The following is a 25,836-nucleotide window of genomic DNA, read 5'->3' as shown; positions in this document are numbered from 1 at the left end:
TCACGCTCCCCGGTAAGAGCTTTTGAGTGGTTCTGGAGAGGAAGGTCTGGAAAAGCTCAAATTCCGAAGGAGCAGAGTGGGTTTTGTCCTTGCCTTGGAACTGTGGATAAGCTCTACACCTCGGGTGTTTTGAGCGTTTTGCTCAGTCTTCATGTGTTTTATAGACTTGGAGAAGGTGTTCAACTGTGTCTTTTGGGGAGTTCTAAGTTGGGTGCTTCAGGATTATGGGGTACAAATGGTGTCCGATTTTCAAGCTCAAAGACGGCAGGAAGTCAAATTTGTTTACAGTGAGAGTCAGACTCCGCCAAGACTGCTCTTCGTCACTTCCGTCTATAACATTCACATAGTGACGTTGTGGGGGTTCGGTTTGGCGACCTCATGTGATTCAATTGGCTTCATCAAGCCGCAGCCTTCAACTCTTATTGAAGTGGTTTGCAGCTGAGTGCAAAACGGCTGACATGAGAATCAGCTTCTCCAAATCTGATACACCGGTGCTCAGTCAGAAAAAGGTGAGTCCCCTGTACAAGTCAGGGAAGAGGTCCGGATGGAGAGGTTGATTGACAGGTGGATCAATGCAGCGTCTTCAGTGGTGCAGATGCTGTATAAGTCTGTCGATAGTTTTTTTTTTTTTTTATATGGGTGAAAGAAGCAACTGTCTAGGGCGGCATTCTCCGAGGTGTGGCATAAATAACTGGCACCCTCTACTGGATAAGACTTGTAAAACCAGCACTCATTTTTTAGTTTGTTTTTGTCAAACCACATTCTTGGGCTCTTTGTACAAAACAACATGATGCCTTGTCCACTGAAGATTTTGTGGCTTACCCTCCTCGGATTTGAGCAATGCCCAAAACGGTCAATGCAAAGTCTCAGTAAAGGCAGAGTTTGCTATGTTTTAAAAGATCTTTTTTTTTTCCAAGACATTGTTTTATTCACTTAATAATATAAATTATACACATGCCCTAGTTCACAAAGGACAGATTACATAATATTTATACCTATATGGTGCAAATGAGAATTTCGGTTGCAACACATCTTCATAGTTATGCAACAAGCTCAAGGATTTAATCTTTCTGGATTTTTATCTGTATCATTATGTCATAGGTCATAGAAGCTGTGATCAAGTCAGAACCTCTACAGCATAGGTGTCAAACTCAGGTCCTGGAGGTCCGCTGACCTGCATGTTTTCCAAGTCTCCCTGTTCCAGCACACCTGATTCAAATGAACAGGTTCAATGTCAGGCTTGCGCAGAGCTTGCTGATGATCTGATCATTTGAATCAGGTGTGTTGCAACAGGGAGACTTGGAAAACATGCAGGACAGTGACCCTCCAGGACCTGAGCTTGACACCTATGCTCTACAGTACTCAATATCCATGGGGCATCTGAAGCCTTCGGGGCATTGAGCAAAATATAACAATGTTTTATCCCTTACAGCAGGAGTGTCCAAAGTCGGTCCTGGAGGGCTGCTGTCCTGCCTGTTTTCCAGCTCTCCCAAGAGCAACACACTTGATTCAAATAATCAGGAGCGTTCTAATGCTGCTTCAGAGCTGGCTGATGAGCTGATCATCTGAATCAGGTGTGTTGCAGCCGGGAGAACTGGAAAACAGGCAGGACAGTGGCCCTCTGGGCCTGGAGCTGGACATGCCTGCCTTACAGGCTTATGATAAGAAAAAATAAACAAACAAAACAGATTCTCATTATGGATGATTGCAAAGGTGCCATCATCTCAGATGTGGTTAAAAGGGATAACTAACACACTTCACTTCAAGAGAATAAGATACAAATTAAAAGACATAATCAAACAGTTTGACAAAACATGGCCACACCTCCAGCTATATCTTGACGGTCATGAGACTGCACAACCTAATGGTTGGTTGGTTGGAGTCAATAGGTTATGCTACGTGTTGTTTAGTTTTGTTCAATTTATTGTTCCTTAAAAGTTGGTTGAATGTACAAAGCACTGAAAAAAGTAAAGACCAAATTTAGAGTGCATTTTGGGGTTCAGATTTGTAATTGTAGTTAACTGTAGGAAACGTTTATTTTTTGCTTGTTTCCCATATCACTATGTTTAACGTTTATGTAAGGTATTTTTTAAACCTTCTCATGAACAAATGTGTGATATTGTCAAACAATTGTATTGTTATTAATCATTTATACAATGTTAGCCTAAAGAACTTGCAAACTTAAAATGGCACTTCTTGACTTTGTTATTGTCTTGGAAAGCAAAGCGTAATAAACGCATGATCATAGTTCTACGGTTTTGTACTTGGGGCTGCGGGCTTAGCGTTGGGGGGCACTAAGTGTGGCTGCCCAGTCATTTGTATCATAACCGGCACTCGCTATTATTCTAAGTCTCATTTACCGTTTTTTTTTTTTTTGCCTTAGTGTGTGATGCAAAGTTGAAGCGGGACAACTCGACCCCCCTTGTTGAGTTTTTTTGATTCAGCCTTTGCAGAATGACCTGGATGACTGAAAATCCACAAAGTCATATTGCTTTTTTTGTGTTTGCCTAACTTTGTTCTTGCATAAACACCCGATACTTTTTCCACGTGTGCTCCCCCAAGGCATCAAGCAGATTCGATTCGTCCACGAAAGACGCTATGACTGACAGCTGCCTATAGCGACAAGTGGCTAATGTAACCATACGAAGAATCAAAGCAATTCTGTTGGTCCACGTTACTCTGATACAATACAATACAATACATGCTGATTTATATAGAGCTTTCACAACATTGTGATGTGTGTTCTTGATTTTTTTCTTTTTTTTCTTTTGTATCTTGTGGACTACGCTGACAATTGTTAAAATGTCATGTCATCATGGTCACACTGACCATATCAAATAAAGTGAGCAAACAACCATTGTCATTGTGCCCTGTTAGTGTGAACTTTGAAACCAAAATGCAACAATGTGACACAGATGTGACAGACAGCAATAAATCATAAAGTGAGAAAACTCACAAATAAAACCACAACAGTGTAACTAAAATATATTTAGTTCAATCAAATAAAAACGAGCTCTATGTTTAATTCTCTACTGTGAAATAAATACACTCAGCTTACCATCCACTCAGTCCAAATGTTTATGTTCGAATCCCTCTGGATTAAATGACCCTTGTTGTGGATGAAATTGGTATTTTCTTGACATTGATTTGAATAAATTACAAATCTATTGAGAGCCCCATATTCATACCCTGACCAAATTTTGAGGTAGAGTGAAATGTTAACTGTTTAATTAGTATCTTCTATCTATAAGACTGAAACAAGAAAGTGGCAAATGTTAGATTTTAAATATCATTTATGCATATATCTCACACTTATCTAATGGATCCTGGTGATGACTATATGTGTGTGTATATAGTCACCAGGATCCATATCCATATGTATGTACAGGTATATACTGTGTATATATATATATATATATATATATATATACATACATACATATATTCAAATTATTATTATTATTATTATTATGATATTATTACTATTTGCTTTGTGCCATATAAAGTCAGTGAATCAATACATTGGGAGCAGATAAGCATGCTTTTGATAGGATAACAATAATTTTGGAGGGAATTATTAAAAAAACGGATTTCATTATATCCGTTCTAGATTCATTATGTCATTTCCAGTGACAACAACAATAGACATTCCATCAATAAAAATGAATTTTCATCAAAATTTGCCTTGGGCATGAATACATCATATAATTCATGAAATATAAGCTTCAATTCCGTACTTTCGTTTGATGGCTCGGATTCAAGAAGACAGCAAATATTTACAAATGATGCTTGACTTTGACCAAGTAAATAGGTGGGCAGCACAAGTTTTCGCTATAAAAGGCTGCTTGTGAGTGCCGACAAGTACGACCCATCAGCCATGAGAGTGGTTGTGCTTGCCCTGACTCTGGCCCTTGCGGGTAAGTGCCAATGCTATCTTTCACTTTTAAGAATGCATTTTTCTTCTTTTCTGTTCGACCTCAAAGTTTGTACTGTACATTTTAATGTTTTATTCTTTAATAATCTTTGCTTATTTATTGATTTATTTACCTTGACATCCATCCAACCATGAAACACCCATCAAAATTGGTTACTGTTAATTGAAAAAAAGAAGTCTACTTCATGTTTGCATTTTGAGGCCAATTGTATATTTTGATAAACTATATCAGTTGTGCATTTCTGTTTCATTTATTTTTAGCCTGTCAACATGACTTCGGTGAGTATACATTTTTTTCCAGTGGATCATCCCTGTACTACTCATAAATTTGTGAGAAAGACATGTTTGTTAGGTTTTGAGTAAATATAAATATAAATATAAAATATACGTATGCTTACTAATGAGAGATACAAGTATTTCATTGCAACGCCAATATATAACGATTGTAGAAAATGAGCTATGTTTTCACAAAGGTCAACTGTACTGTATGCCAACGTGTTGTTACCTGCGCATGTGCCAATCAACACTCTGACTCTTCAAGCTCCTGACTTTGCTGCTGGTAAGACATATGAGTACAAATATGAGACATGGCTCCTCGGCGGTCTCCCTGAGGAAGGACTGGCGAGAGCTGGGCTCAAAGTGAGAAGCAAAGTTTTAATCAGCGCCATTGAACACAACATGCTCATGCTCAAGGTGAGGTAGCTCAGTCGGATACTCAAGCAACACCTGAGTGGGAAAAGCAAAATAATTTATTTACATGTCTGTAACTGTAGCTTACTGAACCTGAGTTCTTCGAGTACAGTGGTGTTTGGCCAAAGGATGCTTTTACCCCGGCCACCAAGCTGACTTCGGTCCTGGCACCTCAACTTATGATCCCCATCAAGTTTGAGTACTCCAATGGTGTTGTCGGAAAAATGTTCGCGCCCGAGGGAGTCTCGGTCATGGTGCTGAACATCTATAGAGGTATCCTGAGTGTCCTGCAGCTCAACGTAAAGAAGACACAGAATGTCTACGAGATGCAGGAGGTAAACCCAAAGAGGCAGTCAGCATTGCTTATGCATCCGTCACAGAGTTTTATAAAATGTCATCTTTTGCCTTCAGGCCGGAGCTCAGGGTGTGTGCAAAACTTTCTATGCCATCACTGAAGACGATAAGGCTGAACGCATCCTCCTGACAAAGACCAGGGATCTGAACCACTGTCAGGAAAGGATTGTGAAGGACATCGGGTTGGCCTACACTGAGACATGTGCTAAGTGTCAGCGGGTAATTGCATGATCAGTCTTTGTCATGGAAGGAAAGAGATTTCATGGAAGAGAAAAGGGTGGTGTGCTAAGGCGAACGTTTGTCTTCCAGGATTCCAAGACCTTAAAAGGTGCAACCGCATACAACTACGTTCTGAAGTCAGTTCCCAACGGACTCATGATCTTGGACGCATCCGTGAATGAAGTCATTCAGTTCACACCTTTCAAAGAGATGAACGGAGCAACTCAAATGGAGACCAAGTATGGAAAAGGAAAATCATATCTACAGTATGTCAAAATGAGGAGACTACCAGGCAGTAAATTCATATTTTTATCTGACTATTTCCTAGGCAACATTTGGTTTTCGTTGAGGTGCAGAATAGGCCCTTAGTGCCTGTGAAGGCTGAGTACCGTCAACGTGGATCCGTCCAGTATGAGTTCTCCACCGAGCTGTTGCAAACACCCATCCAGCTTGTGAAGGTCACCAACCTCCAAACTCAGGTACCTATTTCAACTTCTCTGGGTCGACAAGGAGAAATGAGATTCCTAGCATATTTGACGATATATCTTAATTTGTTTGTAGATAGAGGCGGTTCTAAGTCATATAGTCGCCAACAATGTGGAAAGTGTCCATGACGATGCCCCTCTCAGATTTTGGGAGTTCATTCAACTCCTTCGTATGGCCAAACTTGAAGATCTGCAAATGGTCTGGAGGCAGCACAAGACAAAACCTGCATACAGGTAACATTTTCATCAGAATTTGAGTGATAAAAAGACAATGCAATTTATCTACTCTTACCCTCCAGGCAATGGATCTTGGATACGCTTCCTTCCGTTGGAACTCCTGTTGCACTGAGATTCATCATTCAGAGATTTGAGGCTGCGGAACTCAGCACTGTTGAGGTCGCTCAAGCTTTGATTGCATCAGTTCATATGGTGACAGCCAACCATGAGGCCATTCAGCTGTTTGATGTGAGGAAAGCTATACCCCCGCACTCCTAACATTGTTCTTTCATGAAACATGAATGATTTCCGGATCTGTCTTTTTCAGAGCTTGAGAGTCAACCCCAAAATAAAGACGAACCCCGTTCTGAATGAGATTGTGTTACTTGGCTATGGCACCATGGTTTCTAAATATTGTGCCGACAAGCCAGTCTGCCCCGTTGAACTGGTCAAGGTGAAATGACCTTAACATGAACTATTTTTGCCTGGTTAGTTCTCTTCCCGAATGAGAAGTGAATCAATGCTGTCCTTTTCTCAAACAGCCCATTCACACCCTTCTTGCGGAGTCTGTCTCCAAGGGCGACACACGGCAAATGATTTCCATTTTGAAGGTGTTGAGTAATGCTGGCCATCCAATGAGCCTGAAGCCGATCACAAAGGTCCTTCCCATTCATGGCACAGCGGCTACAAGCCTACCAATCAGAGTTCACGCTGAGGCAATCATGGCCATGAGGAATATCGCCAAGAAGGAACCAAGAATGGTATGTTGTCAACGCCTCACACACATACGAAAACTCTTTCACAAAGGAGTTGATGCTGTCTGTACTTGAGATAATTGTTGAAGGTTTCATTCCTATTCTCCAATAAAGTCTTCACAAAGTAATTTGTACGCGTCTACTCTAAATCAGGTCCAAGAAGTGGCTCTTCAGCTGTATATGGATAAGGCTCTTCATCCCGAGCTGCGCATGCTTGCATGCATCGTTATCTTCGAGACTCGCCCTGCAGTGGGTTTAGTGACAAGTCTTGCAAATCTTCTGAAGATGGAGGAGAATTTGCAGGTGGCGAGCTTCACCTACTCTCACATGAAGTCCCTGACCAGAAGCACCGCCCCCAACCATGCTTCCATGTAAAAGCCCTCTCAAGACACACGGTCAGATTTGTCTTGCGCAAGCTAATGTTCATGAAATTCTGTTACAGTGCCGCTGCTTGCAGTGTCGCAGTCAAAATCTTGAGCAAGAAGTTGGACAGACTGAGCCTCCGCTTTAGCAGAGCCATTCAGATGGACTTGTACAGCAGTAAGAGCTATACGGTATTTCACATGGCCCTACATTCCTTATTTCTGCTAATTAAATGCGTTTGCCCAGATCCCTTTATGCTTGGTGCTGCCGTCAGTACTTTCTACATCAATGATGCTGCCACCATTTTGCCAAGAACCATCGTGGCTAAGACTAGTGCCTACATTGCTGGAGCCGCTGCTGATGTCTTTGAAGTAAAATTCTGAAGCCCCCTTACTTTGAATGACTGGTGTATAAATTCACTTTGACATTGGTGATAATTTGCTAGGTTGGAGTGAGAACTGAGGGACTCCAGGAGGCTTTGCTGAAAAGCCATGCATTAGCTGATGATGTGAACAGGGTCACCAAGATGAAGCGTGTCATCAAAGCCGTAAGTTATCAATGCAATTCTAGATGGACAGAACTAATGTCATACAATGCAGGTGTGCCCAAAGTTGCTGATATTTTTTTTTTGGTGTGTTGTTCCAGCTGTCTGACTGGAGGGCCATGCCCAACAGCAAGCCTCTCGCCTCCGTCTATGTCAAGTTCTTCGGACAAGAAGTTGCCTTCGCTGACATCAACCAAGACTTGATTAAGCAGGCCATTACGGTATTGTTGTGTTGAAAGCTTGTCAGACTTACCAACATCAACTGAGGGGGTTTCAAGTCTTAAAAAAAGGTTTAACATTTTTACGAATGCATATGCATTAAGATACTTTTTTTTTCTGCACAGCTGGCCAACGGGCCGTCCGTTCAGGATCTTGGTAGGGACGTTATCAGATCTCTACTGTCAGGAGCCTCTTTCCATGTTGCAAAGCCCGTGCTGGCTACTGAAGTGAGGCGCATCATGCCAACGGCCGCTGGATTCCCAATGGAGCTAGGCCTGTACACTTCTGCTGTGGCTGTTGCAGTTGGTAAAAGTATGTGGTTCCTTTCAACCTATGCTATTTATTTCTGATGTTTTGTTTGTTGTTGTTGTTGTTGCTGTTTTTTAACCAAAGAGAAAAGCTAAAACTGTACTTTCTGGTAGTCAAGGCAACTGCAACTCCAGCCCTGCCAGAACCCATCCAGTTCCGCCATCTCCTGAAGACCAACATTGAGCTTATGGTCGACATCAAACCAAGGTGCACAGGAAGTCTGACAATTGAATCAAAATTTATCTTTTGGATATTAACATTTGAACCACGTCCTCTCCTTCTAGCGTTGTTGCAAACATGTTTGCTGTGATGGGTGTGAACACTGCAATTCTCCAGGCTGCTGTCCTCTCAAGAGCCAAGATCAACTCCGTTGTACCAGCCTCCATTTCAGCAAGAGTTGATATCAATGAGGGTCAATATAAGATTGCCGCTCTCCCCGTTTCTGCACCTGAACACGTTGTAGCTATTGAGTAAGACTTGACTTTCAGTTTAAACACAGAACAGTATTGAATTTGAAAGGGATAAGATAACCAAAGCTTTGATCCTTTGACAGGGTTGAGAGCATTGCTGTGGTGAGGAATGTTGAAGACATTCCCAATCCCAGAATCACCCCTCTCATCCCTGCTGAATACATGAGACCAACTTCAAAGGAGATCCTCAACTCAAAAACCTCTTCTGGGTCTGTTTCGGTAAGCTTTCAATGTTAGGCAGCAAGACACGTGTGGAAAAATATAGACTGCTTTTACCCATCTCTTCCTTTCAACAGGCTGCATCCTCAGAGATCCTTCAGGATATGGCAAGAGATGTTCACCCTATCAGAAGGAGAGCATTTTCTAAAAAGTACAGTTTCCAAATTTACGGAACTGGATTGAGAGGCTGTTTCAGGGTTGCCACCGACAACGCTGCTTTTGTCAAGGACATTCCATTGTACAGAATGGCTGGAAATCACTCTGCCTCTTTGTCAGTGAAGAAGAGTAAGTAACAGAATTCTGAAAATACCGTACTTAGAGTAGATTCAATAAACATCTAATTTAATGTTAATCTCAGATGAAGATGAATCAATTGAAAGACTGGAGATGCTGGTTCAAGTCGGACCAAAGGCCGCAGAGAAAATCATCAAGAAGATCAATCTGGCTGAAGACGAAGTCATCGAGGAAAGACCAGTCTTGATGAAGCTCAAGAAACTTCTGAATGGCACCTCTTCCTCCTCCTCTTCTTCAAGCAAGTCCTCTGCATCTTCAGTGAGCAGCCGCAGCAGACGCACCAGCAGCAAAAGCAGTGTCAGCAAAAGTAGCAGCAGCAGCAGCAGCAGCAGTAGCAGCAGGAGCGTCAGCAAACGAAGCAGCAGCAGCAGACGCAGCAGGGTTGCTAAGAGCAGCTCTGCCTCCAGTTTGGAATCTCTCTTTAGTGCCAGCTCTCGTTCCTCCCGTTCCAGTCGTCACACTTCCAAGGTAAAAACATGCCAAAAACAGACTTTTTGGTTTGAGTGGACAACTGTGGAATTTCTGAATTGTTTTCATCTTTTGCTGATAGCGGGTTAACAAGCGCACCTTCCGGCAAAACCACAAGATGGTACGTGAGCACGGTGCATGGGCACAATGATGAAGATCCAGATGTAATTCTCACCATTTTATGTTATTGCAGTTTCACGCTGGCTCATCTCAAAAGAGCAGAAGCAGCGCCTCAAGTTTTGAGGCCATCTACAACAAGGTGAAACCTTTGAAACATGATGAGCATTCATATCACAAATTCTTTGGCTAAAAGTTGTGGTTTTTGTTTGATTTTCTTCTCAGAACAAATTCCTTGGCACTGAAAATGCTCCTGCCTTTGCTGTCATCCTGCAAGCTGTGAGGACCGATGGCAAGCTCCAGGGATACCAAATCACTGGCTACACCGACAAGACTAATGCTCGACTTCAGCTAATCCTGGCTGCCCTGGCTGCTGATAACAACTGGAGGCTCTGTGCTGATGGCGTTTTGCTCAGCAAGCACAAAGCCACTGTAAGAAAACTTCACTTCCCACATTTCCAGTTCAGCATCAACAGCTAACATGCCATTTGTTGTGTCTTGAAAGGCCAAAATAGCTTGGGGACAGGCATGCAAACAGTATGACTTGACAGTCACCGCTGAGACTGGTCTACTTGGTCCAAGTCCAGCAGCTCGCCTCAGAATGACATGGAATCAACTGCCGGTTGTCTTCAAACGCTACGCAAAGAAGTATGCTAGCAACACAAAGACTGCCCCCCCCCCCCCGACCCCGTAAATATCTGTTGTAAAATCTTCCACCACAGGGCGTATGACTACATTCCTGCTTACGTATGGGACAGCTTCATCCGAAGCAGGGACAACAACAGTGTCGATCAGTTGTCATTCACAGTGGCCGCAACATCTGAAAGGACCTTGGATTTGATTTTCAAGACGCCAACAGTATGATCAGTGCAGCAGTTCTGATTCGTTTCAAAAGACAATTCCTCACAAGTGTACTCTTCTGTTTACAGCGCAGCATCTATAAACTGGCTTTGCGTCTGCCCCTTGCTTTGCCCTTGGATGAGTTCACAGGACTCACGCCTTTTGATGACCTGGCTGATAAAGTCCGTTACTTGATCTCCAAGGCCGCAGCAGGTAGTAAAAAAAAACTTGCGCCGCGCAATACTTGTTCAGGTACCAAACTGTCTTCTATTCTTCTTCCATTCAGCTGAATGTAGTTCCATTCGGGACACCGTGACCACGTTCAACAACAGGAAGTACAAAAACGAGATGCCTCAGTATTGCTACCAAATTCTGGCTCAGGACTGCAGCGAGGAAATGAAGTTCATGGTCTTGTTGAGGAAGGACGATAATGTGCACAACCATATTAATGTTAAAATCGCTGACATGTAAGTTGAAATAAGAATAGGTTGCGCTAAATAAGCAATGATGATGCAAAAAAACCCCCAACAACCTTACTTTCACTTTCTTAGTGATATCGACCTGTACTTGAGGGACACTAATGTGGTTGTGAAGGTTAATGGAAGGGAGGTGCCTACCAGCCATCTGCCATATCAGCACCCAACAGGTTAGTCATCGATATTACCGTGAGTGAGCATTGTCACACTGCTCAAAGAACAAAAACTCTCCAGTCCTTTCACTGCACTACCCATTGTAACAAGGGAATTCTCAATTGTGTTTCTAGTTAAAATTGAGATCAGACCAAACAGAGATGGCATCTCTGTCTACGCCCCGAGCCTGGGACTCCATGAAGTCTACTTTGACAAAAATTCTTGGACGGTAACTCATAGCTTATTTTAAGTTGATGATCACTAGATCTACTTTACAGATGACAAAAATGGTTGATTAAATTTTATCCATGCAGATCAAAGTGGCGGACTGGATTAAGGGACAGACTTGTGGACTCTGTGGAAAGGCCGATGGTGAGATAAGACAGGAATACCGCACTTCCAACGGACGCGTGACGAAGAACGCCGTCAGCTTTGCTCATTCCTGGGTTCTGCCGGCTGAAAGCTGCCGGGACACCACAGGTGACATGAAACACTGACAAGGACAGAATTTGACCTGAATTCAAAATAAATCCCCGAAAATTAGAAGCGACAAGTGCAAGACTTGACTTTCACTTTTGCAGAATGTCGCATGAAGGTCGAGTCTGTGCAGCTGGAGAAGAAAACGAATGTCCAAGGTCAGGAATCCAAATGTTTCTCTGTTGAGCCTGTACTGCGCTGCCTGCCCGGTTGCCTCCCTATCAAGACCACCGCCGTTACCGTTGGCTTCCATTGTCTGGCCAAAGGTGAGCGTTTAACAAAATATGCAGAAGCAGAAGAATTCAATCGTTTCTTATATTGCCTTGATCTCTCGGTATGTGCAGACGCTGCCGTTATTCCTCAGGACTTTTACAACTACAGCGTGGATATGAGGGAAACAACCCAAGCCCATCTCGCTTGCAGCTGCACACCTCAGTGCGCATAACAACAATTACTCTGTCACTTAGTCTCAAAGTTCTCAATGTAATGTTCAATAAAGTCGCATCGCAAAATGAGTTTCATGCTGTGGAGTCGTCAATTTTCACATGTCAGTCAATCGGCTGTTTATACGGCCTCGGGGTCCGGGGCACAGGGAAACAAGATTGATCATACAAAACAAGGTACAAATATAAAGATACACCAGAACAGTCTGAAAAATATAGTTCACGTATTTTGAAAAACACCATACAAGGGCTATTAATGGCAGCAGCAACTACTCTACATCGAGGACTGGAATCAGGTGGCACTTAATTTTCCAAGTAACTTTCCAAGTACAATTATTTCATTGTTTGAGTTATTCATTGGGCAGATACATTTGAACATTAGATATCCAAATACGACCGGCAGTGTATTGACACTTGCACCTTTAAACAATTCACATGCACTACCAGTCCAACTACTGTACGACCATTGAGTAATAATCTCAGGGCATCATTTTGATTTATTTTCTGTAGGCCAGACAACTACCAAGAATATTTAAGATATACTGTATATAAATAATATCTCCTGTAAAATAATTTCTACTCATCAGTGACCATCTCTGGATGCAAAAAGCCAAATTCAACAAGTTGTTCATGACATAATCCAGCAGTTTTATTATTTTCATTTTATCCACTTTGTACAAATTCTAATAAGTTAACATGGTAGAAAAAAAGCTGACCTGCTGAAATGTCACATCATCACTGGTCACCCTGACCATCCAGAACAATGACAACCACGCCAAACTCCCAGCGTGTCCTTGTGTGAAACATGTCAACAAAGTTGGGAAGAGGCCCCTAAAATGTCAAATAACAGTTCACAAATCCACGGTTCGGTTTATGTGGTCATGGTTTTTTTGTACACGGTGACTGTTATTTAAATCAATGACGGATAGTCAGGTTGAAATTGAAAGAAAAGACAGACCGATATTTGACACATTGTGACAGGCTGTGGTTAGACGTAGGTAAGATTCTGGCTGTGAGATGAGATATTCGTTCGAATGTGCTTTTCGTTTTTTTTGGTCAACAAAGTTATCTTTAACAAATGCCTTAAACAAATACAGTAATTATTCGATGTCACAAATGTACAGTGGAATCTTTTGTGCACTCTGGGGAAAAAAAACCCTATCAAATAAAATATACCAAAAGTCAAAGGTAGCCAAAAGCATTTCCTTTAACAAAGACTTTTTAAATGAACTAAATAAACTGAAGCGCCAAACATTTGAAAGCAAACCAAATCAGCACAACATTGATTTCCTCCTTTTGTGGTGACTTGAAGCAGTGAGTCTTGTTTTCTGTCGGGCATGGCCACTTGATTTGGGAAAACAAAGACCGCAGCCTTGCTCATTGTCACGATTGTATTCACTAAACACCCCAAAAGTTCACATCCAAATTTAAAAAGGTTTCGCATTAGGGAATTAAACAAATGACTCAGGTACAGAAAATAAATTGATCACACCGAAAATTTAGGGCAGCCACATAAAAACCATTGTGATTTATTTACTCACCAAGTGCAAAACCAAGGTCCATAGGGGTCTATTGTATCGTTCACCAAATGGTTCTAAGTTTTACTCGCCCCTCCGGCCATCATATAAGAACAGGAAAGCTTGTTGGCCCGTGGCTGGTTTATTTTTTTTTTTAAATAGGCATATGGGGAAACACATTTCATACAGACGTGTTTCAAAAATTTGTCTGCATTAAAATAGAAAAATTCACTTTTCAAGTGTGAACACTAGTCTTAATCATCCGACAAAAAAAGCTTACTATCATATGTGTCTACTGTGTCTCCAAACACAAAAAAAGAAGATTCTTGTTTGAATTACACCCGTAACCAATGAGCCTTACATTGTTCTTTCTTGTACTGAACACCTCCAGGGCTTTAATATGATAGATAAACAGTACAAGAGAAAACATTTTCCACAAAATCTCAATAGAAAACATCTGAATGAAAACAAAATGCCCACAACTGACCAGATCATACAAATTACCTCCAACATCCATCCATCTTCGATTGCTTTTATCCTCCCTCGGGTCATGGGTCCCAAAAATCCTGAAGTCTAAATACTTTGGTATGCACTGTAGCTCAGTGCATGGATATCGGCCTTTATTATCTTCTCAGATAGAGCCGTTGTCCCGTGTGAGCGTGAGGCTGCTGTGGTCGCCGCCGCTAATCCACCATTTGTGCTCCGCCGCCAAGAAGCTAGCATCTCCCGCATCTTCGCTCCTCTTTGGTTTGGTGGAGCTGAAAGTCACACAGTCACAAGTCAACCACGTAGGGAAATTCTACAGCCAACATGAAAAATCACGACCATAACACAGGTAAAAACATGTACCTGTTTTCACAGATGATGCTTAATGTGTGAAGCAGGTCCGATGTGGAGGATGATACACTTGGTGCACATCCAGGGGTGGGGGAGGTGATGGCCCTTTCAGGAAGCGATGCTCTACTGGGCTCTTTTTCAGTTACTGCAGAGATCAGGAAACAAAATTGACCCTCACTAGGAAATTGCTTTATTGATCCCCGTTGAGAAAGTGGGCAGAACTGTGGTGACAATTACATTAAATAATAAATAATAATAATAAGTGTGATTGTGAGCCAGAATGGTTGTGTGCCCCACGATTGGCAAGCAACCAGTTCAGGGGTGTACCCCGTCTACTGCCCGAAGACAGCTGAGATGGACTCTAGAGGATGAGCTGATTAGAAAATGGATGGGTGTCTTATACTGCCCCTGGTGGTCAAAGGGCATGCACCAGAATGATCAGTCCAATGTGCATTGAAAGAGGAAAAAGTCACTCACGTGTCTGAAAGGCACAATGCGACTGAGGTTTCTTGGAGTCAGCAAAAGGGCTCGAGTTTAAAAACTGGTGTTTGAGCCACGTGGCGCGTTCTTCCTCAAAGGTCTTCCTCTGAAAGTACAAGATTAACTCATTCAATCCCAGCCAATTTCACTGCAGCAACTCCCTCAATCGCAGCGTTTTACTGGATTTTGACTGATCTTGCAAGGCCCACAGAGTATTTGGTTCTAATGCTATATACACACAGAGCCTACCAAAATAAAGGTTGGACTCTCTTCTTTCAGCAGAAAAGTTAAATTTTGTTTCTATCTTTTTCCATTCTTCAGCAATCGGCATTACAAATTGGCTAAATTTCATGAAAATGGCGATTCCTGGGCAAAAAACTGAGAAAAAGAGTTTTTTGTAAAAGCATGCATTTCAAGCACATGAGGCACCACTACCACCTACTGGTCACTTTTTTTTTTACATGATTTACAATACAAACGGCTTATTCTCATTCACAGATTGCATCATCCCCTCCTCCTCTCTGACGCAAAAAAAAAAAAAAAGACTTAGACGTACAAGTACGTCTTTGGTAGGCGGGGCCTAATTTTAAAAAGACGTCCAAGTACGTCTTGTGAAGTTAAAGAGTTAATAAGCAGTGTGATCAGCATAATACAACATCAACATGCATTTCGGTGGGCCCTTGATGGGATTCGATTTCACAATCACCTCTTCACTCAGTCGGATTGCTGCCTCTGTGAAGTTCCTCCTCTCCCTCTCAAAACTCTTCCTCTGGCCCTCGAGGGTCTTCCACTCGTCTCGGAGACAATCTTTCTCCTGGAACATGTGGCAGTCGGCCAGCATGGCGGATGTCTCCTCTTCACACTGAGCGCTCAGCTTCTGCTACCAGAGGAAAGGGGGGGAAAAAGGCCACAGTACATTTACAGACATTATTTGACAGTCCTGCAACACACTGACACAATGAAATATTGTTTCTTACCTGCAGGAGGTGATGCTGTTTCTGAATATAGTCTTTACACTGCCGGGCCTCGAGTCTTAGTTTGCCCATTTCCTTGGATGTGTCTTGGGGAACATTCTCAGTGTCGTCGCTGTCATCTGTCGAAGTCAACGACACACAAAGATCTTCACTTGTGCTGCTTGATTTCTTTGACCTCTAGTTTAATTCATCTTGCAAAATTTCCAACTTTGAGGGAACGGTTCAGGCCAGAGAAGACTACTTTCTTGTCCAACCAAAACATTGTCCCTCCTAGATGAACTGACCCCCCAAAAATCCTCGAGACACAATCTCTTTAAGTTTCCAGTATGTATAAATATAAGTGTATGTTTTAAAGATCACTGACATCTTTTACTGCCAACCCTCCAAGTTACAGTACATATTTGGCATCTATAGCTGCTGGCTATACTAGTGAATGGTTTATAAGCCTGAGAATGCCACTCTCAATGTAATGTAATGATAACCAAATATAATGAATTCGCATTATAAATTCAGTTGAAAACGTGAAGAGTTTGACTACCTCGGCTATCCAGTCTCTCAACGTGGGTCTTCAATTTTTTCCACTGACGCCGAACACCGTTGGTCAACTTCTCGCGAGCGTGAACACTAAACAGCTCTACACTCTCCTTACAGGAATCAATCCCTTCTTCTTCCTCATCCGAGTCCACCTGTACCCCCCCAAAAAAAAACAAATAAAAAAAAAACAAAACATCCTCTTCTATCAGTACAGCTTAGTGATCATTGTGCAGTTTATTGCGAGGATACATTCCCACTCACAATAGAGAAGTTTTTTTTTTTAAATCGTACCATAATTATTTTTGCTCTCCAACACACATTGAACACACATAAACTCATCATAAACACCTTAGTATAAGAAAATACACTTTTAAAACACATGGTAAACACATTTGAGCACAGATGCAAAACTGCCAGGATAAAACATATTTGGTGGGGTCAGACCAAAAGTCAAAATTTGGTCCGTTTCATAATCTTTTCACCAATTGATGCTCTCGGCCAGTCCCAAGATGGTGATGCATTTTTTTTACAAATTCATGACTAATATACAGTAGGTGATTAAATCAGCTTGCTCTATTTGACAGTGCAAAGTTAAGAGCGCGTTTTTGGTTGTTTTCCTGGAGTTGCGTTTCTGCCCGACATCAATGAAATATAAGTACCGGTACTGTATGTATTGTACTGTCTGTGTGTTACAAACAGTATGTGTCTTAAAAGGTGGGACCTGCTGGTGTCTGGTTGTCTGTGGCTCTCCTTTCCCACATACGAGGGCATTACAGTGCTTTGTACGTGTATGCTGTAAAACCCTCTGAAAGTGCAATATATAGCGGGGGAACACTGTATCCTATCTGTTGATTGTGTTTTACCTACTTCTTGAGCACCGTTGTCCTGTTTGTCTGCGTTGACAGTTGGCTTCCTGGAACTGAGAATGCCCATCATCTCTTTTTTCATCTGCTTCAAAACTTTTCTCAATTCAGCATTTTCTAGCAGTAGCTCCTTCTGCCTGCTCTCGTAGTCCCAAAGCAGAGTTTTGTACATCTCCCCCTCGTGCCTGCGGAGACAAACGCAATTCGAGTGCAAGCAAAATGTTTGAACTGTTGGGTGAAAAAGACGACTTACTTTGCTACCGTCTTCTCAGTCTTCCAGAGGCTCCTCTTGCCGTCTGCCCTTCCAAGTTTATTTGATACGTCAATCGCTAAAAGCAACAGAAAGTCATCGTCAGCACAACATTCGTTCGTCGTACGATGATGGTGCAAATCAGGAAATCGAACCAAGTCTCTTCTCCTTTTTGTCGACCAGGAGCTGATTCAGTCTCTCTTTCAGTTTGTTAAACTCTCTCTCTTTCCTCTTCATTTCGTGATTGTACTGGCTAGCCCGGCTGGACACTACGTTCTGTAGCTTGTGAATCTGGAACAAAAAAAAAATTGGAAGTGGTCAAGAACGCAGAGAAACTACCGCATTGGCCCGAATATAAGACGGCCACCTCTTTTACAAGACTCAAGTTTGAAAACATACTTTTTGAACACCAAATTAATTTTATACAGAAAATAATTACAGTACATCTGAAACAAATTATTATAATAATATATTTGAGAGAAAATGTATGTTATTTTGCCTCATTCAAATCTTAATATCTGAACATTTAAATATGTAAACTAAAGTGCAATCACATATGTAAATGAATGGCTTCTGGTCTTTGAAATGTAAATTAAATCATAGCTTCTCCTCAGCTGCCGGTTAACCTGGCTGACCTTCGACACACTTTTCTCCAGATTGTCACTACGTTTCTCCATTTTCTGTTATCTCTTCTATTAGTTTCTTCTCTTTCCTTTCTTACCGCTATTTTTTATTGTTCCTCTTCATGCTACAGCTGTTTTTATTTTTATTCTTCGTGACAGGGGTTCACTTTGGCCTGGGGAGTCAAGTTCAGCATTCGCTTCAATGATATCTGGCGCCATCTAGTGTCGTGAATGGGTATAATGTCTAGACCCCAAATATAAGACGACCCCCACTTTTTCAGTCTTATTTCAATGCAAAAATAGTGTCTCATATTCGGGCCAATACGGTATGTACAATGCGAAACACATTTTGTAGTAGTCCATGTGTTTTGGCATGTGACTTTTTTTTTTTGATCCATCAATCCATTTTGTAGACCACTTATCCTGTTCAAGGTCGCGGGTGGTCTGGACCTATCCCAGCTGACTTTGAGTGAAAGGCAGTCTACAGCCCGGACTGGTTGCCAAGTCAATCACAGGGCTCATGAATGGGAACCGAACCCACGCTGTCTGCATAATGCACAGAGGTCAGGTGAGTGAACCACTAGACCAGAGGTGGGCAAACTACGGCCCGCGGGCCGAATCCGGCCCGTTGGGCCTTTTAATCCGGCCCGCCGAAGGTCGGTCCACAATTAAGGTTCGATGTGAATGATTGCATTCATTTCAATTGGACTTGTAATGACAGGCATTTCACCGCCAGGTGGTGCATTGACTTGAAGTTGCAGAACACAGGGGGGGGGGGGATCTTTTCGACCACCTAGGACCTCTGTATCGCTCTACTTCTACTGGTCTGATCACAACCCATCTGCAGAAATGCACAGGCTAAAATAGGTCATCAACAACACTGTCGTCATTTAAAAAAAGTATATTAATACAGTACCCTCATGCTTTTGTTCTGTTGATGTTTGATATGGACTGTCAACAAATGCAGTTTTTTTTTTTTTTAATGTACCATAGCTCGTGCTGACCTGGCCCTTCTGTCAAATTTTAAAAGTCAATGCGGCCCCCGAGCCAAAACGTTTGCCCACCCCTGCACTAGGCCATCAGGGACCGATCGGGCTTAATTTTGACCCAAAATGTGCAAAAATCAGAGCGCAAACAAAGTCTCTGTTGGCGACATGTAACTGAACTAAGATGTTGATACTATTCACCCTGACTTGATTTTGACCAGTGTATGAATATTTATGTTGCTTGTCGCCGTCTTTATTCAAGAGTGTTCGAGTGCACGATATGATTTGCTGTAGTCAGAAAGTGTGAAGGTTTGAATGGGAACCAAATTTAGCGCATCAAATGCAGACGATGTGCGTGCATAATGTGCTCGACAAATGCAAATGCAGTACAGAAGCCATTTACAGGACAAGAGGGTTGTGTTTTGTTCTGACCGCTGCATGTCATTCAAAACAGATATTTGTCACTCTTAAAGCACCTCTTCCTTTTCATTTTTCAAGGAGTTCTGCAAACTCTTCACTTTCAGCTGGAGCTGTCGTTCCCGCTCAAGAAGACCCGTGTTTTCTCTTTTGGCAAGTTCAAGCTGCTCCTATAATAACAACATGGCATCAAGAGAGTAAATAAAAATAAAAAAAAACATGATACAATACAGTGCAGTATGTAAAGGTTTTGGCACAATGAGTTTGCCCTTCAGCAGAACAGATTTGTATCGCGATACGATTGCTTCAACATGTGCAGATTTCATTTAAAAGCATGAAGAACTAAAAATTGAGATCATTAAAAAAAAAAACATTTTGAACTATAAAGACAACTTAGGTGATTTAACTCATGCCAAAAATGATGCCACACAACGACCACTTTTAGTCGGACAATTGGAAGCAAACACTCGAACAGGGAACATTAAAGTATTACAGATTATACATATGCATAGGACGCACGTAAAGCCATTTCTGATTAACATTCAATGCTGGCCAATATAATCGTCGAACATAATATTCTGTGGATCTTGAAAAATCTGTCAAAGTGTTCTGAACTGACTGGCACTCAATGAGGTGTGATTCGGGAAAAAGGCTGAGTTAAAAGCGAAGCTAAGCATAGACAAGAAAGTGACATGGTGTAAACCACAGTGGCTGAAGCTTGGTGTACAAAATGCAGCTCTACGGTATTTAGAAGGGTGATGTTACCTTCAATCGCGTGATGGTGAGCTGCAGGGAGTCAACACTGTTGCTGGACTTCAACTGCTCCATCTCCATATTCTCCACAGTTTGGAGGCCTCTGCGGTGGAGCTGTAGCAGCTCGTACACGCAGTTAAGTAGCGAGACAACATTCACGTCTACGCTGCTGCCAGATTGCGTCCAAACTGGTGGAAGTCCCAGTGATAGCACCTCCTATGAATGAAGTGAGAAGCCAAAAGCCTTTTTTTGGTGGTTTTTAGATTCTCCATTCCAACACTTGTATTGTAACATACAGTACAGTGCTGTATCTCACAAACACTTATTTTTAATTTTCCTTTCATAATTTTTGTTTGACTTTTGTCAAGCTGTTATTGTGTGTACTATATATGCTCAATAAAAAAACAAACAAATCAATAAACAAACAAACAAACGTGACACTGAACATGAGCACTACATTTCTTTGATCGACCATGGCGAGACCTCTTGTGATTAGTGAAACCTGTTCTGTTAAACCACTCTCTGGTGTTGGCCACCGCGCTGAATCTCACTTTCAGTGTGTTGGCAATGTTATCGCCGAAGCCATCTTGATGGAGAGCAACAATTGTTCTTTGCAGATACAAAGAGTTCCTCGCCATGTCTTATAACGCAAATGTGCTACATGACGCTGGAGAGGGAAAATGGCTAATTGGGCCCAATTTGGACATTTTCAATTCGGAGTGTATTTACATTTGTTGCCGGCTGTTTCGACATGAATGAGTGTGTGTCAAGTTATTTTGAGGGAACAGGAAATTAACGGTGCTGTACAAGCTGTACACTGAATAATAGGAGCAGCAAGTGTCATTTTGTCTGCATGGCTCCATTGAAACATAATAGAATATACATACAAATGTGAGCGGCTTAAATAAGCAATTATGCTTATTTAAGTACACTAAATAAAAAATATTGGCACACCTGGTGAAAATGTCAGAAGCTGGTTCTAATTGTACCACTTTAACAGCTTCTCCCTCTTCTAAGATGACAACAAGATGTTTGTTTTTGCACATTGTGTTACGGTGCAATCAGAGGTCACTAACCTGATTGATATGTGTGACACATTCTGGAACGTTGTGCTCATTGCAGAAGTTCATGTGCATGTAGGAAGTTCTCTGCAGAGTCAGCGGTGGCTGGTCCAAGTACCCCATTAGTGGGGGTGTGTGACATTTGATAGAGTTGCTGCCAACATCCTTGACATCTGAGGAAACAGTGTCTGTTAGAAGCATAGCATGCTAAGCAAGTGACTTATTTCTGGGAGTAAGATTATGTTGTGCAAGTACAATAATGAAAGCTGGAAGCAGAAATGAATGGAGTCTCTCACTGCCTTTTTCATGGTGAATCCTCCAAATGATCTTCAAACTTTGAAGCTATGTGCCACCAACATTAGATGACGTAGGCAGCCCCCCCCCCTCCAAATTTTTTTTTTTAGCAATTTAGTGTGTTATAATCTTTCTAGGGATACCTGCTTCAGATTTGGGGCTCATTTGGGCAATTGAATAGAAGTTGTGTCTGACATGACGCAAGAGGAAAGAACTGTAGGGTAGAAATGAGCACTTGTCCTGTGTGTGCCATGTCGAATGGACTAATGGAAGGTATAAGGTTCAATGAATTGAATTCCATGACAATTGGTTTGATAAATGGCTAAATAATTGGCACGAATATTTGCAATTCTAAGAATTCAAATACTATAGTTCACATATTTGATTCAGGCCTTTCTAGATTAAGTTTAACCACTGAGGAAGAGCCCAATTTGATTTAGACCTTTTCAAAATGAGTGACATCAGAGGGAACCAGTGCATTAGAATAGTAATTTTAGGTTTAGCCACTAGGGAGAAATAGAGAGAACCACAGTCGAGATTTTGATTAAAATTGCAATATCAGAATTAGACACTAGAGGGCGCTATACTGAGTTTAAAAAGCAGGTGAATTAAATACAGTACACGATGATTACTTACATACGAACTGAAACAAATTAAAACAGTTTCCCACAAATTCAATATGAGCTTGCTTGTTGACAAAATTTTTTATGGTGAACTGATCATAATTTTTTGCCAATAAATGTATCCGGAAACAGTTTTCTTGTAATGTGTTCAAGAGTTTTGCCTCGTCCCATTGTAAAAAGCAATTAGCTGGCACACACACACGCACGCACGCGAGCACACACACGCACACACGCGAGCACACACACACACACACGCACACACACACACACGCTAAGAATAGACTAAGAGCCTATAATTGACTTACAAGAAAGAGGTTGACAATATCTAGGTGACTGTTCTACATTGGAGTTCCACAATTTATCGGCGAGGCAATTAAATCAGGCCGATTATAATGTGTCGTTGATAAATCGACATTGTTCAATCTGTAACCGATGCATTATATTTTTTTGCTGCATGGAGATTAAAAGTGTCACTTTTCCACCACTTAATCAGCTGAGAGAAACGAGAAGTTTTTCACTTCATGGTAAGCTTTGTCAAATAATACAAAACTAGACTTTCATGCCCCATGACAATAATGTCCTCATGGAAACATGCTGCTCGGGGAGATCAAGGAGAGCATTCTAAGGATTTTTTTTTCCTTATACAAATTTTAGAAAGCGCGTATGTGCCCCTTTGTAAATTGCAGTTTCTGAAATAAATATATTGTTGCCGCTTACAAGGCACAAAAGATTGCAGGAGTCACCGTTTGTTGTTGTTGTTGTTTTGTTTTGTTTTTTCAAACTTCATACTGCCATCCATAGAGTATTTACCTGGGCTAGATAATGTCTTCGTTTAAAATTATTTGGACAAAGTTCCACATTATGTTTTTCAGTACCAAGATTATATCGGGTATCGGCCAAAATATCGGATATTGTCTTGTTTTATCCCTGATTATCAATATCAGCTCCAAATATCCTACATAGCGGGACCCTAATCTGTTTGTGACCGGGAGTTTTTTATTTTCAACAATTATTATGTTTTAGACTTTAACTCACCCGAGGAGGACTCTGGCATGGTTGAAGTGGAGCCTCCGGCGTTTTTCAAAATCCGCTACATATACTCAATACACTTGCACACGTCTAGTGTTCCAATATGTTCCTCTCATGCAGCCAGCACCTGAAATAGAAGCTCATATTAGATGACAGTCAAGTAAAAAAATAACATGCCCTGAGATGTTTTTTTTTTAAACAGGTATGAAGATAAGCACGATGTTGCTCTAAAAGGCGTTGTAACATCACGTTTTCATTGCTCGCTGTTCATTACTTTGTCTGATGTATTAAACAAGTGGAAAGTTCTCCTGTTGCACGAAGAGAAAATATTCAGCAACTATTTCATGCTCACTTGTTAACTTTTCTGCGTCATTGATTTCACAATTACAAATGGAAAATGAAGTGAATAAGTCTGAAGGAATATTTTTGAGTGACGGATAGGGATATAATTGAGTACATTGTGTGTTTATTCTGATAAATCTCCAGAACGAACAGCATAAATGTTCTCTGGGTGCAATGTTTTCGTGCTAGAGAGATGAAATTCAGTATCACAAACATTCAAATAGGATATTACATAAGGCTGGCAAGCAGCACACCCATGACTCTTGTGAGTAGGATATTATTGACCGAGTGTGCTCACCCCAGTTATACAGCAGCATTGCAATACGAATATTGTGAAAAACCTCGGGGTACTTTAATTCAAAAAGTGAAACTCAAATATTTTCATTCACCACACACAGTTAAGTAAAATCATGATATTTGTTTTCATAATTGTAATTTACAGTCAATCAAAACAAGAACCTGTTATCATCCAGTGATTTAGGCACCGTGTCTGGTGGTCAGGAGGGGTGAAACAGAGCTCCTCAACAAATTTGAACAGAAGAAACAATCAAAACAATCCACTTCGGCAAATACGTATTGTATACATGATGTGTTAAATCAATCGGTATTATTATTAAAATGGAATTACTGAAATGAATGAATGTATACTACTACAGAATTTCGCAATTTATTGGAGAAGTATTTCCTCTGGATTATTGCGGTGGTTTTGTGAGAGCAATGTCACTGCAGCTCAAATGGGAGCAGCCTCTTATCTCAATGCTCTTTTGCTTATCTGATCAGACTAATCCCAGACAGGCAATATGGTGCTTTATCTGTACAACAACATACTCAATAAATCCCACACATTTTATCTGTGAATTGTGTTTGTCAGATAGCCTTTTCGGTAAAGAAAATAAAACATAATAAAGCAAATGCAGAGGCATTTGCTCAACAGTCTCCACAGTGAGGCTCATTGAAATCATATTTTCACAAGGCTTTTAACGTTAGATTTTTAAGTTCAAAGTATTAGAAATGCATGTCACTATAACACAACAATCCAAGGAGAAGTACAAAGGGCGGTTTCTAAATTTACCTTAGAGGTCAACTGAAAGGTGTGCGTGATTTTACAATGGTGAGCTGGTAAAAGTCAACTACGATGAAGATAACAAATGTGACGCATTATGCATTCGTTTGGAATGAGAGTGTGTCATGATCATGACGTGCTTTAACACAACGAGGGAACAAACATGAGGTAAGAACACATCTTAGGGAAATCATCACAAATTGTATTTATTCCTAACTTTTAACCAGAGCAAAAAGGGCAATTTGAGTGAGGTCGCGGGGGCTGCAGGTGTCGGCGTCGACTCGGTTACGACCCACCCCTTCGACATATTAGCCGAGATGTTGATATTTAATGCTTCAAATGCGAGAAAACAAATAAAACCTGGGTGCTGTACTTACGAAATGTCATTTTTCTCTCTCCCTCGCCGCACGACGCTCCACAGACTCAGCTCGCCAGTCTCCCATCTCCAAATTAGAGCACACAAGGAAAAAAAAAAGCACGCGGATTGGTTGACATGTCGCTAAGCAACGTATAACAACTCTTTGGATTGGCTCATAGTTTTAACGTTTCTTGGAGTGGCTATTCATTAAAAAAAAACGTTTCCATTTTATTTGAACCTGCATAGAACCCCAAAATAATTGAAGTGTTTAAGGTGGTGTATGATCAAATAACGTACACCATGATGAAATTGGACCGATATTTATTAATTTGCGTGCGATCGTGCGTACTGTACATGAATCCTCGGTTCCGACGCAACGTTCCCGTGATTACGGCAGCGACGTAACTCGAATTCTTACGTAAATCTGTTATCAATCGACACTAACATCCCAACAAAGTAATAAAGTCATAATTACGGCACACATTTGTGTGTAAAAACATCACTAGGCCATTAATACAAAATAATTAAATGAAAGACCTGGCATTTCACTGACCGCCATCGTGGGCGCCGTAAACCGAGGACCCTTTCCAGGACTGTACTCTAATAAATTACACAGCGCAAAGAAGGCAGGATACCATATGTCGAAATTGATTATTGTCAGAAAATATCATCTATGATTGGCTGGCAACCAGTTCAGGGTGTACACCGCCTACTGCCTGAAGACAGCTGGGATAGGCTCCCGCGACCTTCGAGAGGATAAACAGATTAGAAAATGGGTAGATGGATA

General features: G+C 41.4%; 2 protein-coding genes across 4 annotated transcripts; one reads left to right on the top strand and one right to left on the bottom strand.

The window, feature by feature from the left end:
• The first annotated feature begins 3,853 nt into the window (after positions 1-3,853).
• On the top strand, positions 3,854-12,117 carry LOC147202257 (vitellogenin-like). Of its 2 annotated transcripts, XM_086115988.1 has the most exons (34): positions 3,854-3,917; positions 4,196-4,213; positions 4,476-4,627; positions 4,708-4,959; positions 5,036-5,197; positions 5,288-5,436; positions 5,526-5,676; positions 5,759-5,916; positions 5,982-6,147; positions 6,227-6,352; positions 6,441-6,659; positions 6,807-7,024; positions 7,096-7,193; positions 7,263-7,387; positions 7,462-7,563; positions 7,662-7,781; positions 7,905-8,091; positions 8,202-8,295; positions 8,373-8,558; positions 8,642-8,777; positions 8,855-9,062; positions 9,136-9,539; positions 9,622-9,660; positions 9,733-9,798; positions 9,882-10,088; positions 10,162-10,304; positions 10,379-10,514; positions 10,586-10,709; positions 10,783-10,963; positions 11,048-11,142; positions 11,260-11,354; positions 11,440-11,605; positions 11,707-11,868; positions 11,947-12,117. In XM_086115988.1, the coding sequence occupies exons 1-34, from the start codon at positions 3,878-3,880 to the stop codon at positions 12,045-12,047; spliced, it is 4,986 nt and encodes a 1,661-aa protein (XP_085972114.1). In that variant the 5' UTR covers positions 3,854-3,877; the 3' UTR covers positions 12,048-12,117. The 2 variants fall into 2 exon arrangements, with proteins under 2 accessions (XP_085972114.1, XP_085972113.1); XM_086115987.1 differs by having other exon boundaries at positions 7,096-7,387.
• A 552-nt stretch (positions 12,118-12,669) lies between these two features.
• LOC147202256 (afadin- and alpha-actinin-binding protein-like) lies at positions 12,670-25,756 on the bottom strand. Of its 2 annotated transcripts, none has more exons than XM_086116243.1 (14): positions 25,069-25,756; positions 23,293-23,413; positions 21,356-21,513; positions 20,292-20,495; positions 19,586-19,696; positions 17,656-17,791; positions 17,504-17,579; positions 17,255-17,435; positions 16,392-16,539; positions 15,857-15,972; positions 15,586-15,759; positions 14,877-14,985; positions 14,412-14,544; positions 12,670-14,320 (listed from the first exon to the last, which is right to left on the bottom strand). In XM_086116243.1, exons 2-14 carry the CDS (start codon positions 23,309-23,311, stop codon positions 14,194-14,196), a joined length of 1,692 nt encoding a protein of 563 aa, XP_085972369.1. In that variant the 5' UTR covers positions 23,312-23,413; positions 25,069-25,756; the 3' UTR covers positions 12,670-14,193. The 2 variants fall into 2 exon arrangements, with proteins under 2 accessions (XP_085972369.1, XP_085972370.1); XM_086116244.1 differs by having other exon boundaries at positions 15,586-15,756.
• Positions 25,757-25,836: the final 80 nt, after the last annotated feature.

The sequence above is a fragment of the Hippocampus guttulatus genome, chromosome 7 (assembly GCF_054856545.1).
Source record: "Hippocampus guttulatus isolate MCC_2025c chromosome 7, RoL_Hgut_1.0, whole genome shotgun sequence".
Lineage (NCBI taxonomy): Eukaryota > Metazoa > Chordata > Actinopteri > Syngnathiformes > Syngnathidae > Hippocampus > Hippocampus guttulatus.
This window is presented reverse-complemented; position numbering and strand designations above follow the sequence as displayed.